At 43.2% G+C, this 12,728-nt stretch overlaps 1 protein-coding gene across 1 annotated transcript; it reads right to left on the reverse strand.

Moving 5' to 3' along the window:
* Positions 1–4,572: 4,572 nt before the first annotated feature.
* gnat2 (guanine nucleotide binding protein (G protein), alpha transducing activity polypeptide 2) lies at positions 4,573–11,813 on the reverse strand. Its single transcript, XM_034209224.1, has 9 exons — positions 11,692–11,813; positions 8,696–8,738; positions 8,074–8,215; positions 7,783–7,940; positions 7,520–7,648; positions 6,913–7,042; positions 6,669–6,822; positions 6,000–6,211; positions 4,573–5,399 (listed from the first exon to the last, which is right to left on the reverse strand). Exons 1-8 carry the CDS (start codon positions 11,795–11,797, stop codon positions 6,021–6,023), a joined length of 1,053 nt encoding a protein of 350 aa, XP_034065115.1. The 5' UTR covers positions 11,798–11,813; the 3' UTR covers positions 4,573–5,399; positions 6,000–6,020.
* Positions 11,814–12,728: the final 915 nt, after the last annotated feature.

Consider the following 12,728-nt stretch of genomic DNA (forward strand, 5'->3'; position numbering starts at 1 on the left):
AAAGGTGGGTGTGGTCCATGACCATGAGTGGTGGAAATGTGTCTGTTAGCTAAGCGTAGTCCATTGTAAATAATAATTGTTTTGTTTTTTTGAGAGAGGTTTGTGTGCCCTGATGAACCTGGGGGCTGTGTTGTCTGGAACCTTGTGTTCCTGGTAGGGTCTCCCATGGCAAATGGGTCTCAGGCAAGGGGCCAGACTAAGATTGGTTCAAAAGACCTCATGAAAGAACAACAAAGAAGTGAGGATACCCGGCCCGGAGAAAGCCCGGGGTCCCCTTCTGGAGCCAGGCCCAGAAGGAGGACTCGTCAGCGAGCGTCTGGTGGCCGGGCTTGCCACGGAGCCCGGCCGGGCACAGCCCGAAAAGGCAACGTGGGCAACACCTCCGCTTCTCCGTCCCGCGGGCCCACCACCTACGGGAAACAGCGATGGGGTCGGGTGCGCTGCCAGAAGGGTGGCAGTGAAAGCAGAGGGTCTCGACGGACCAGACCTGGGCGACAGAAGCTGGCTTTGGGGACGTGGAACGTCACCTCTCTGAGGGGGAAGGAGCCGGAGCTTGTGCGGGAGGTGGAGCGTTACCAGCTGGATCTGGTTGGGCTCACCTCTACGCACAGCGTCGGCTCTGGAACCTTACTTATGGATAGGGGTTGGACTCTATTCTTCTCCGGAGTTGCTCAAGGTGTGAGGCGTCGGGCGGGTGTGGGGATAATCACAAATCCCCGGTTGGGTGCTTCGTTGTTGGAGTTTACCCCAGTGGACGAGAGGGTTGCCTCCCTACGCCTGTGGGTTATGGGGGGGGGAAAACTCTGACTGTTGTATGTGCTTATGCACCAAACAGCAGTTCAGAGTATACGGCCTTCTTGGAGACCCTGGAAAGAGTCCTGTATGGGGCTCCTGAAGGGGACTCTTTAATCTTGCTGGGAGACTTCAACGCACATGTGGGCAATGATGGAGACACTTGGAGGGGCGTGATTGGGAGGAACGGCCCCCCTGATCTGAACCGGAGTGGTGGTTTGTTACTGGACTTCTGTGCTAGTCATGGATTGGCCATAACAAACACCATGTTCGAACATAAGGATGCTCATAAGTGTATGTGGTACCAGAGCACCCTAGGCAGAAGGTCCATGATCGATTTTGTTATCGTATCATCGGACCTGAGGACGTATGTTTTGGACACTCGGGTAAAGAGAGGGGCGGAGTTGTCAACTGATCACCATCTGGTGGTGAGTTGGGTCGAGTGGCTGGGGAAGCCTCTGGATAGACCTGGTAAGCCCAAACGTGCAGTTTGGGTGAACTGGGAACGTCTGGAGGGGGCCCAAGTTCAGGAGGCCTTCAACTCACACCTCCGGCGGAGCTTTTCGGGCATTCCTGTGGAGGTTGGGGACATTGAACCAGAGTGGTCGGTGTTCAAAGCCTCTATTGCCGAAGCCGCGGCGGGGAGCTGTGGTCTCAAGGTCTTAGGTGCCTCAAGGGGCGGTAACCCTCGAACCTCCTGGTGGACACCGGTGGTCAGGGAAGCCGTTCGACTGAAGAAGGAGGCCTTCAGGGATTTGTTATCCCGGAGGACTCCCGAGGCAGTTGCAAAGTACCGACGGGCCCGAAGGGCAACAGCCTCAGCCGTGGCCGAGGCAAAGCAGCGGGTGTGGGAGAAGTTCGGAGAAGACATGGAAAAGGACTTTCGGGCGGCACCAAAGTTGTTCTGGAAAACTGTCCGACACCTCAGGAGGGGGAAGCAGGGAACCATCCAAGCTGTGTACAGTAAGGATGGGACGTTTTTGACCTCAACTGATGGAGTGTTAGGGCGTTGGAAGGAACACTTTGAGGAACTCCTGAACCCGACAACTCCGCCCTCTATGTTAGAGGCAGAGCTGGAGTATGATGGGGGATCAACACCAATCTCCCTGGGGGAGGTCACTGAGGTCGTCAAACAACTCCACAGTGGCAAAGCCCCGGGGGTGGATGAGATCTGCCCAGAAATGCTGAAGGCTCTGGGTGTTGAGGGACTGTCATGGTTGACACGTCTCATCAACGTTGCGTGGAAGTCAGAAACAGTACCGAAGGAGTGGCAGACCGGGGTGGTGGTTCCCCTTTTCAAAAAGGGGGATCAGAGGGTGTGTGCCAATTACAGAGGCATCACACTACTCAGCCTCCCCGGGAAAGTTTACTCTAAGGTACTCGAAAGGAGGGTCAGGCCGATTGTTGAACCTCAGATTGAGGAGGAACAATGCGGATTCCGTCCTGGTCGTGGAACGATGGATCAGCTTTTTACTCTCGCAAGGATCCTGGAGGGGGCCTGGGAGTACGCTTATCCGGTCTACATGTGTTTTGTAGACTTGGAGAAGGCATATGACCGAGTTCCCAGGGAGTTACTGTGGGAGGTGCTGCGGGAGTATGGGGTGAGGGGGTCTCTACTCAGGGCCATCCAATCTCTGTACTCCCAAAGCGAGAGCTGTGTCCGAGTCCTCGAGAGTAAGTCGGACACATTTCCGGTGAGGGTTGGCCTCCGCCAGGGCTGCGCTTTGTCACCAATCCTATTTGTAATATACATGGATCGGATTTCGAGGCGTAGTCGTGGGGGAGGGGGTCTGCAGTTCGGTGGACTAAGGATTGCACCACTGCTTTTTGCAGATGATGTGGTTCAAATGGCTTCATCGGTCTGCGACCTTCAGCACTCACTGAATCGGTTCGCAACCGAGTGTGAAGCGGCTGGGATGAGGATCAGCACTTCCAAATCTGAGGCCATGGTTCTCAGCAGGAAACCGATGGACTGTCCACTCCAAGTAGGGAATGAGTCCTTACCCCAAGTGAAGGAGTTCAAGTATCTCGGGGTCTTGTTCTCGAGTGAGGGAACAATGGAGCGTGAGATGGGCCGGAGAATCGGAGCAGCGGGAGCGGTACTGCCGTCGCTTTACCGCACCGTTGTGACGAAAAGGGAGCTGAGCCAGAAGGCTATCTCTTCGCTGGTCTGGGAGCGCCTTGGGATCCCCCAGTCAGAGCTGGTTGATGTGGCCAGGGAAAGGAACGTTTGGGGCTCTCTGTGCAGTTAGTATTGGACTACAAGATAGATGCAAGCCTGTAGGCCTACAGGTTATTTAAAGCATAAATGAGTCGGTTGGGTTCTGGAGGTGTGGTTACAGCAATTGTGCTTGGTTAGCTCATAGTGCTGCTGATAACCATAAGCTAAACAGTATGTATATTGCATTACATTTGTATAATGTAAGCTTCGTTGTTACTTTGCCAAAAATAGTTACATATACTGAATATTATTTTTTCTATTCCACCACTAGCTTAATCCCACATAATGTAGAGGTGTGTTGTAGGTGTCTTAAATAACCCCTTATTTTCTAGTGAGATGTATTTTTATGTTCATATAATAGAGATTTCAATGCCACCCCAAAATCATCACTGGTTCCATCCTGGCCACCCCACTGAAAATGTCCTGGCTCCGCCACTGCCGTCCAGTCGAACGCTCCAACAGAGCAGATTCAACAGAACTTCACTCGCATAATTCACAGCTAAAAGGCTAACAAAATGGTGAATGCATGAAAGTGTGTTATTGCCTTCTTCATTACAAAAATGTGATGCTATTGTGGGGGATTTAGTCAATTTAATTCTCAAGTAAATCTTTTAAAACAACGATATAAAAAAATCTCTTGACAGAACAGGACAACTGGATATGTGTTGTCTTAAACTCGTCCCTGGTCGGTGGTGTTCGGTCCGGCAGGCCTACTGACTGGCTGGGTGGTCGTCGGAAGGAGCCGTGGGTGGAGATCGTCTCAAAGTCTGTGTTCCCCCAAGACCCGCCTCCTTCCCCCAAGTTCATTTCAGTCATATATATATATATATACACATTTAACATACAAAGTGAGAAGTTTGAAAAAGCCAGAGGTTGTATTTGTTATTTTTGGCTTGAGCCATCCCATAATACTGAGGAAGTCTGTTTCTGTAGCATAGGACAGTTTGGATTACGAAAGTCACTTCCTGCACAGAGAAGTCCTGGTAGGAAACATTCCTATAGCTTTATCTACATTGCTTCAGTTGCATTGGTACATTTTCACACATTAAATAATAGCACTGAGTTGTATCCCTTCCTTCTGTTTTAAAGACAAAATCAACTCCATAATTGTACCACAGGCAACACCCTTTAGTTGTTATCCACTGTGAGATTATTCAAGGCTAGTTCCCCTAAACCATGCAGGGAAGAAGGTCATGCAAACTGGAAAGACTATTTTTAGACATCAGACACATCTGTATGCTGGAGCAGAGGGCTCCAGCTGTTTCACACACTTCAACTCACCTTTAAGTCCTCATTGTCCTAACTTGTTTATTGTATCTTTAAAAAAAACAGTCAATCATACTTTATTAATGATGTGATTAATGCAACATGAAAGTGTTCAGCATGCAGATGAATTACCGCTTTCCTTTATTCAGCTCTGTCAATAGGTTTATTGTTAATGCACTTCTAGATGTGTATACTTGTATAAAAGCAGCTGTGTCCCCAACAAGTAGAAGCCTGATGCTTTCCCGTTTTTCTCGATTAACTGTGTGATTCTGAAGCAAAGAAACAGACACACGTGAAGTTAATGCATCTTTATTTCGTGCCTCTACATTTAATAAGAAAGGACAAACTGAGTAGATTTCATTCCCTTTTCATAATAAAGCATCATCCCTCTAGTGTTTCACTCTCGTATAGATTTATCTTTCAAAATATATGGAATTACCTACTCTTATGTACAAAGTTTCTCTACCATGTTTGCCCTTCTGAAATTTATTTATTTATCACATCGAATTGTAAAGTGAATTGAATACATTTAACACTATTTAGATTAGATACATGTACAATTTGGATGTAATCTGGATATACTGCAAGCACTGGGAATATCTGAGATATTTTCTCAGCAACTTTTTTACAGTTTAAATATCAAGACCACAGAGACTACTGTACTCAAAACAAAAACAAGGTTGCAATGTTGCTATTCACAATATTAATGTTTCCCCCGATTTTAGTGTTTTATTTATTTTTACAGAGCTCGGTTTTAATAGTAAATATAACTCACAACACGGTAGTCAAAGGAAAGCAACGACCAAATGAGTTGAGACCAAACTATTTCATCTGCATCCCTTCAAACCAGCAGCTTCTGGTGCGTGACAAATACTGTACTTAAGAAAATCTTGTAGAAAGCGGTTTGTCAACAACAACAATATGGTGACTCGATAGTTGGGCGTGCATTGGGTTTCAGGGATGTACTGCTGGAGGTGGTGATATGCGAGGATCAGTCAAGAAGCGGTACTTGGCATGGGAGTGATGACCTGAAGACGACCAACTGAGGAGCCTCTGCTCTCCAGCAGTACACAACTCAGTTAATGCCAATAAGTGACGGGATAAGGTAGGAAAGGAAGTTCTGCAAAACAGAGAGAAAACAAGTAAAACAATTTTGTATCACTTCAAATCAAGTGTAAAATCTCTTGCATCTTTTAACATGTTCCCCTAGGATCCTTCAAAACTCTTAAAGGCAGTGAATTCAAAATATTTTGGTTTTAAAACAAAAAAACAAAAAACGTAAACATGGCAACAAGGTATTAATGAGCTGTTTTCTCTTACGTTGCTCTATATATAATCTCAAAAACAATTGATAACATCTATTTCTTTAACTAATAATCCACAAATGCCTCTACCAATAAGGTCAGGTTGTTTTGAATGCAAATTTGAATGTAAAAGTGGCGTTCACCTGCCTTAAGCTTTAGAAGCCCTGTTTAAAGGTTTACATGTTGTAATATCCATAGCAACATAATCTTTGGGTTTAAAGCTTCACTGTATTTCTATATCGAAAAGTTAACTTTCTTTGGGAGGAACTGTGTCTCTGTGTAGTTGCTTGGCAACACAGGACTGCCAGATATAATTTGCTATACGAGGGTCACATTGAATTGTCAGGGGTCTGCCTCTTATGGACCCTATTACTCAACAAAGACCCCCGCAGTGTTGTGATGTGGTGGCCACGCACCTCTTTTCACTCTGGAGCTGCTTAGAAGAGACCGCAATCTTTAAGGTTTTCTTTGATGATGATGTCTGTCACAGCGTTGAACACAATCTGCACGTTCTTTGTGTCTGTGGCACAGGTCAAGTGGGAGTAGATTTCCTTCACTCCCTTCTTCATGTTCAGTTCCATGAACTGCAACTTGATGTAGTTGGCGGCGTCATCGTATGAGTTGCAACCTAAAACAAAAAGCAGGGGGTAAAAATGGTAGAGGATTTATGAGTGTATTATTGTATATAAAAATCAATGCATAATTCTGCATCACTGTGTTGGTCAGCTCAAATGATGTAAGTTTAATATAATTACTTGCATCACATAATTGTATTAAAGCTCTCTGCAGTTTCTCAAGACTCCTCATTTGATCATTTCAGTCTTCCTTTAGTTTGAGCAGTTTGAGTCACAAGTAAAATTAATAGCAAGTTGTGTTTCTATGCATTTTAGGTCCATTTACACATTTTCTTTTCAGACATGTTCCTGTTACAGTCTCATGTAAATCAAAGCTTAACCATGACTTGTTAGCTGAGTGTGATCCCCTCTCACTGCATGTCTGACAGATAATAGGTTATTTTAGCATCTCGCTGTCAAACGTAGTCCTGTCATAGCAGCACAGAGTGCGGCAGCTTTAAAACTTCTTACCATCATAGTCTGGGAAGCAGATGCTCAGATGGACTTTCTTGATCTTGTCCTCAAAGAGATCCTTCTTGTTGAGGAAAAGCACGATGGAGGTCAGTGCAAAGAATCTGTGGTTGCAGATACTGTTGAATAGATGGAGGGACTCGTGCATGCGGTTCTGAAAAAGGTCAGAGAGGAACAGGATGAGTTTACCAGCTGACGTGTGTCGCCTCGTGCTTTACGATAGGATGGCGGAGTTTTGACTCACCACTTCGTCGTCCTCTACCAGCACCATGTCGTATGCACTGAGAGCTCCGCAGAAGATGATGCAGGTCACACCCTCGAAACAATGGATCCACTTCTTCCTCTCTGACCTCTGGCCACCCACATCGAACATCCTGTTCACCACACAGAAACACAATGTCAGCCCTGGATATCATGCTGCTTTGAGGCAATGGTTCCCTAACCCTATTGCCCTGTCAGATGAACTCCCTTCATCAAACCACAATGTGTGTTTCAAATGTAGGGCAGAATTTATGTAAAAGTGAATATATTAAATGTGTTCATACAATTGAACTCTATATATTTTGGTTGGTTAAAATCATACTACTGCTTTGAGTAAAACCGACCATTTTCTTCATTACTTTTAGCTAATCTTATGAACTGTTTAGTCGTTACTATTAAACTTCACCAACTAGTTTTGGGACACACTTGCATGCCTGCCCCATATGTTCAGGTGTTAAAGTTGACTTGTTCCTAATATCTACATTTATTCTTTAGCTAATACAATATACCCCTGGTTGAGAATCACTGCTGTAATGTTCAGTCAGTTATTGGTGGTGTCATGCTTTGTATAAGGCCTGATTGTGACTCACCTGAAGTGCAGCTCTTTGCAGGCGAACTGTTCTTCAATGATACCAGTTGTTTTGACTCGAGATCGCAGAACGTCCTGCTCAGAGGGGAGGTAGTCTGGTTTGGCGATTCTCTCCATTTCATTGAGGTAGCTGAGAACAAACGAAATAGCAATCAGACTTCAGATTTAAAAACATCTCTATCTATAAACACTAAGCCAGCTGCCTCTATAGTTTGACATGAAAGCTCTCTACTGTATCTATCCCAGTAGCAAACGTGGACTCACTAGCCAGCGGAGTCGTTCAGCTGGAACTCAGCAGCGCGATCGTAGGCGGCCTGCACACCAGTGTCTTTCCACAGTTTCTGGATGACATCACTCAGCTCAGGAGGCATTGTGCCCTCTTCAATGGAGTCGGACAAGTTCTGCAGCTTCTGTGCATTCTCCTGTTGGTTTAAATGCACACAGTACCACGATCCATCAGCAACAGTACTACAGAACTATTTAGTGTACGTCAGAAAAAATTGACTCTATAAGTTAATCATGTCTGGTCTACATCGTTTTAGTGTCATATGAGACCTGTGCAGTGGGAGAGCCAAAATCAATGGTCAGCATCTCCATGCCTCTGATGATAGCCAGAGTAGACTGCAGGATGTTTCCATAGACGACTCCCCTGAACTCCAGTTGTTCCTCTTTTGTGTAACCACCTTGATGCAGAATCCTGTACACAGAAAAGTGATAGTTTATGGGTGGTAATTTTTATTTCCCAGATATATAGACATGTTTATATAAAGGCTGTTTGGGGAAACCTCCATTGAAATGGAACAACTAGGATCTTGAAAGTATATGCTTTAGTTTTTTCCACACATGTGAAAAGGGAAGTTAACATGACATAGAAACAACCCACTGGAGCTGGTGCTCACAGCGCCCCCCTGTGGTGTGTTTCTGACCTCACTCAGCTCTTACTGCCACAGTGTAGCGCACAAAACAAGTGCTGACAAATCAGAGTAAGCGGATGTTTGCCCTGTCGACCTTTTGTTAAAAGGCTTGACTGCAAGTGAAACAGAAAGAGATGAGGGATCTATGGCCTGCTGGCTGCATTCCCGACTGATGAGATTTAAAAAAAGACTCCCGTAGCTTGTCTCTGACATGGTGTGGATGACACAAAACCAAATCACGTATCCCTTATTTTAATACTTACTTCATCTGTTTCACAATGGTGCTTTTTCCTGACTCGCCAGCACCTGGAAGATAAGAACAGTGTAAGCAAAAAAACACACAAATGTTTCTCTTCACATGCCACTGAGTAGAAACACAATGCACGCAATAAACATAAGAATAATTAGTCTTGATGATGCAGTACATTTTAAGGGGCAATCTGGGCAAAAATAACAAAATGCTGTGACCCAAATCTGTTTGGCTTGTTTCACAATGATTCTCTGAACATTAAGACTACTCAATGAAACTGGCTTTGTGCTAGTGCTAGAGTTACCTTTAAGTTACATATGTTTATGGAAATCATGCCAGTGCTATTCAAGAAATCCATTGTCAACAGTTTCACTAATCACTGTCTTTGTGTTAATGTACTATTGTCTATCTTTATGTAAATACATATGTGTGAGCATTATTGTCAAAAGTACAGCTTTACAAAAAGAGCTTATTTTTCACTTTTGTCCGAGACAAATTTGTATGTTTTCTCTTGTTTTTTCAGAAAAAACTATCTTGACAACATCAGACAGTGTTATCTGTCACACCTTTTAATATTGGCTATTTGTGTCTGTCAAAGAATGGTAAGCCTGAAGTTGTGATGGTTTAAAAGAGACACTGAAGTGGCTAAAGGCGCGGCTAACGGGCAGCATAATCTCCTCACAGCACAGCAACAAAGCTCTTGGCTTTCTGGTCTCGCTGAGCTGCATAATGTAGTCTAATTATGTCCTATGGAAGTAATTGATGTCAGATTATCAGGAGGTTTTTGTACATCGAGGCCATCATGCAGCGATAAATGCGAGTGTGTAAGCAGATGCCTCTAAACTTTAAGAAATGCAACTCTATATGGAGGCAATCCAGACAGGAGGAGAATTATGTTTGCTTTTCTGGGAACAGCTTCTCTGGATCAAATTAATATTGTGAATACTTTGTATCATGGATCAATGCACTAGTAGTGGACTGTGCAGTAATGTGCAATTCAAGCCACAGTTGCATTGTTTTGGTAAAAAAAACATGCAGGTAGATCAAGCTCTCTGCAGCATTGTAAGCTCAGCCAAGAGGAGTTTATCACAGAGCAAAGCCGGCTGTCCTGCTCTCATTGGAGCCACGTTAAGCTCCATCCTCAGATTTACTGCCTGAGCATTTAAAGACACTCGTGTGACCTCGCCCGCTCAGGAAAGAACTTGTAGGTTTCTCCTTGCTTGTGATGGGCTGGTAAAGATGGCACTGATACGTTATCAAGACTGATTTGCATGAGCTGTGATGATGTAATGAAGAGTGTCTTTATCTTTATGCATGAGTCATTCTTTCACCTCGTGCTCATTAACGAATGTTCCCTTGGCTTTACTTTGACACTAAATCTGACTTTAAAAGGGAGATCTCTGTCCATGTTTATTCTGCAGAAATACTATAGATGTTTTTACTTTAATCAACAAAAAGACATTTGGTTTTCAGCAATCTACAAACTGTAGGGAACATATTTGATAATGCAGTCTGGGAACAATAAAGGACTGCATGTGTCTTCTTTGGAAACATTTAAACTTAGGTTTTGTTGAAATTACGACAACTCTTTCTCACTCTCACAGCCCACAAGATGGCACTCTTCTTATCTTACCGCCTCACTTCTTACTGTCTGACCTCTGATGCTGACTCCTCTGTGGATCTAGTGCAGGTAGTTTTAACAGTGTTTACAACCCAGTAGACTTTCAAAAAATAATGCAATGTTGTGAGACATGAACTCTGCATTAAATACTTGATTTTTAACATGCATTGGCAGCAGCACAGAGGTCCATGCTCTTCAAAAATCATTTTATACTATATACTATACTATTTGTTTTCATCTGACTTCATTTTAGAGCAACCTTCTTGCTTCCATTTTTGTATTTGTGTTGTTACATCAAATCAGCAATAATCTGTATTTGATGTAGTCCTATATTCTTCCCATGCCCATGCAAATATTGCTGTTATAATATAACAATAAGGTAATAAGACACATGTTGTTATTTCTGTGCGAGTTGAGGGATCAACAAAGACGTCTCCAGGTGGATCTGCACTAAACCAGTTAGCTAAGCGGATTGACATATCACTGCTGGGCTGTGATTCATTTAGACTAAAGGCTATGATGTTTTAAACACCATGTCCTTCCAAGTCAGTATTTACTGTAAGACACTGCCAAGAAAACCTGCAAGCAATTTGCAGCGACTCTTTCAAATGTATTTGGTGTTGTTGAATATTTTAAATTATGATTTCACTGCTTATGCATTTATTTATGCATCAGCAAAAAAAAAACAATTTAAGACAGCCGAACTAGCTTCAACCTCTGCAGTGATTATATTATGGGACTACACATGTAATAAAAGTGTATTACTAGTGCTTGATTTTCAATATTCTTTCAAATCTGCTTTCAAATCTGACTTTCTTATTCTACAAATTATTTGTTCTTCATCTCACATCCCTTTGTTAACTTCTCAACCTGCAAACGTATCTCTCGTATCCCTCTCTGCTGTTCCCGCTAATGCCCTCTTAGTTTTGCACAAGCTTAAACAGTCTTCCCCCTTTCTAATAAACTAATGTAAGGTTTGATCCAGAAACAAGCCTGTAAATCCTGAGCATATCTTACATCTAACTAAGCAATGTGTAACAGCTGTGTCAGATGGCTCGCATCCAATATTTGAAGAATACGCAGAAAATTAGCCAATGAACTCAGATTGAAGCATTCAATGTTACGTATGAATACAATATTATGGATTAAATGATCTGCTCATGAATTAACTCATTCTGAAACTTGAAAACCAACTCTCAGCCCTGTTCTACTCTGAAGACTTCAACTTCCACAGAAACCTTTGTTAAATTTGAAAAATAAAAATTGAAGTTTGTTGATTCCTGAATCTTTTAAAGTGAAAAGGCGTCATTTCTGTCGCTTGGCATCGCCTGCTGTTTGGGACAACAAAGACAACTTGATACATCAAGACCATTCATAATTCCACTTACCAAGCAGTAATAGCTTGACCGTCTTAGCGTCCTTATCAGCATCTTTTTGGAGTTGCTTTTCCAAATCCTTGGACTTTTGGTCCTCGGCGCTTGCTCCTGCACCCATGCTTTCTTCCTCCAGAAACTCAAGATCCTCAAGGATAGAAATTTTGACGGTTACTCTGGAGCTGTCGAGCAGAGAATCAGGTTGCAACACTAATTGTGCTGAAAGGCGATTTTAGAGCGGAAGGATCTTGGGAGGGAGGTGCTTGAGTCCTTCCTAGCTTCGTTGGCCTCTTTCTGTGAGTAGATCAGTACCTTGGCAAGGTTCAAGTAAATTCAGAAGCTCTTGCCAACCGAAATCCACCCTTTAATTCCTTTGGCTTAAACCTCTTACTTAGGAGTTGCCTCTTCCTGATTGGTTAGCCAATCCAATTAGTGTAATAAGGGCAGTAGTGAATTATGTAAAGAAAAGAAGAGAATACTTACATATATTCCTGGGCTCAGTGACAGTCATGGATCTCATTGAATTGTTTGTCTATACACCAAATGCTTGTAGATTATTTTACACTTGATATATAAATACAAAGGAAGTACACTAAATGTTTCTGTTTTTTATAGTACATCAATTGTTTTTCCTGTCATCCTAGATCATAAAGCGTCATCTGCCTGACGATATATGTTCTGTGTATATATATTTTGTATGGTTAAGACATTGTCTATTTGGTTTGCAGTCAGCGTGCATACTTTGCTCTTTTGATCCATACTGTACCTCCTGCTGGACTCTTGACTTCAGTGTCAGCCACATGGACGAAGCAATGAGGCATTAACCTTTCATAAACTTCTTATAGTTAAGACGTTTAAATCCCAGGTGGTGTGGTGATGGCTAAATAAAGCAACTGCAATTGTCACGAAGATGCTTCAGTGAGGTCTCAGCGACATCATGACCTTAATATGTTTCCCGTTCCAACATTATTTAAACTATCTCATATATTTTCATGTTTTCTTCGAGGCAGAGCAGATTTCTTTAAGACAGGAGGTTGGGATGAAGCACATTA

The sequence above is a fragment of the Gymnodraco acuticeps genome, unplaced genomic scaffold (genome assembly GCF_902827175.1).
Source record: "Gymnodraco acuticeps unplaced genomic scaffold, fGymAcu1.1, whole genome shotgun sequence".
Lineage (NCBI taxonomy): Eukaryota > Metazoa > Chordata > Actinopteri > Perciformes > Bathydraconidae > Gymnodraco > Gymnodraco acuticeps.

Bases quoted from the DNA above. Each gene is read 5' to 3' on its own strand.
- gnat2 (XM_034209224.1), bottom strand. From the start codon at position 11,797: ATGGGTGCAGGAGCAAGCGCCGAGGACCAAAAGTCCAAGGATTTGGAA. The intron at 8,739-11,691 runs GTAAGTGGAATT...CTTATCTTCCAG, and splicing joins GGTCAAGCTATTACTGCTTG to GTGCTGGCGAGTCAGGAAAA. The intron at 7,043-7,519 runs GTGAGTCACAAT...TGTGGTGAACAG, and splicing joins TGCAAAGAGCTGCACTTCAG to GATGTTCGATGTGGGTGGCC.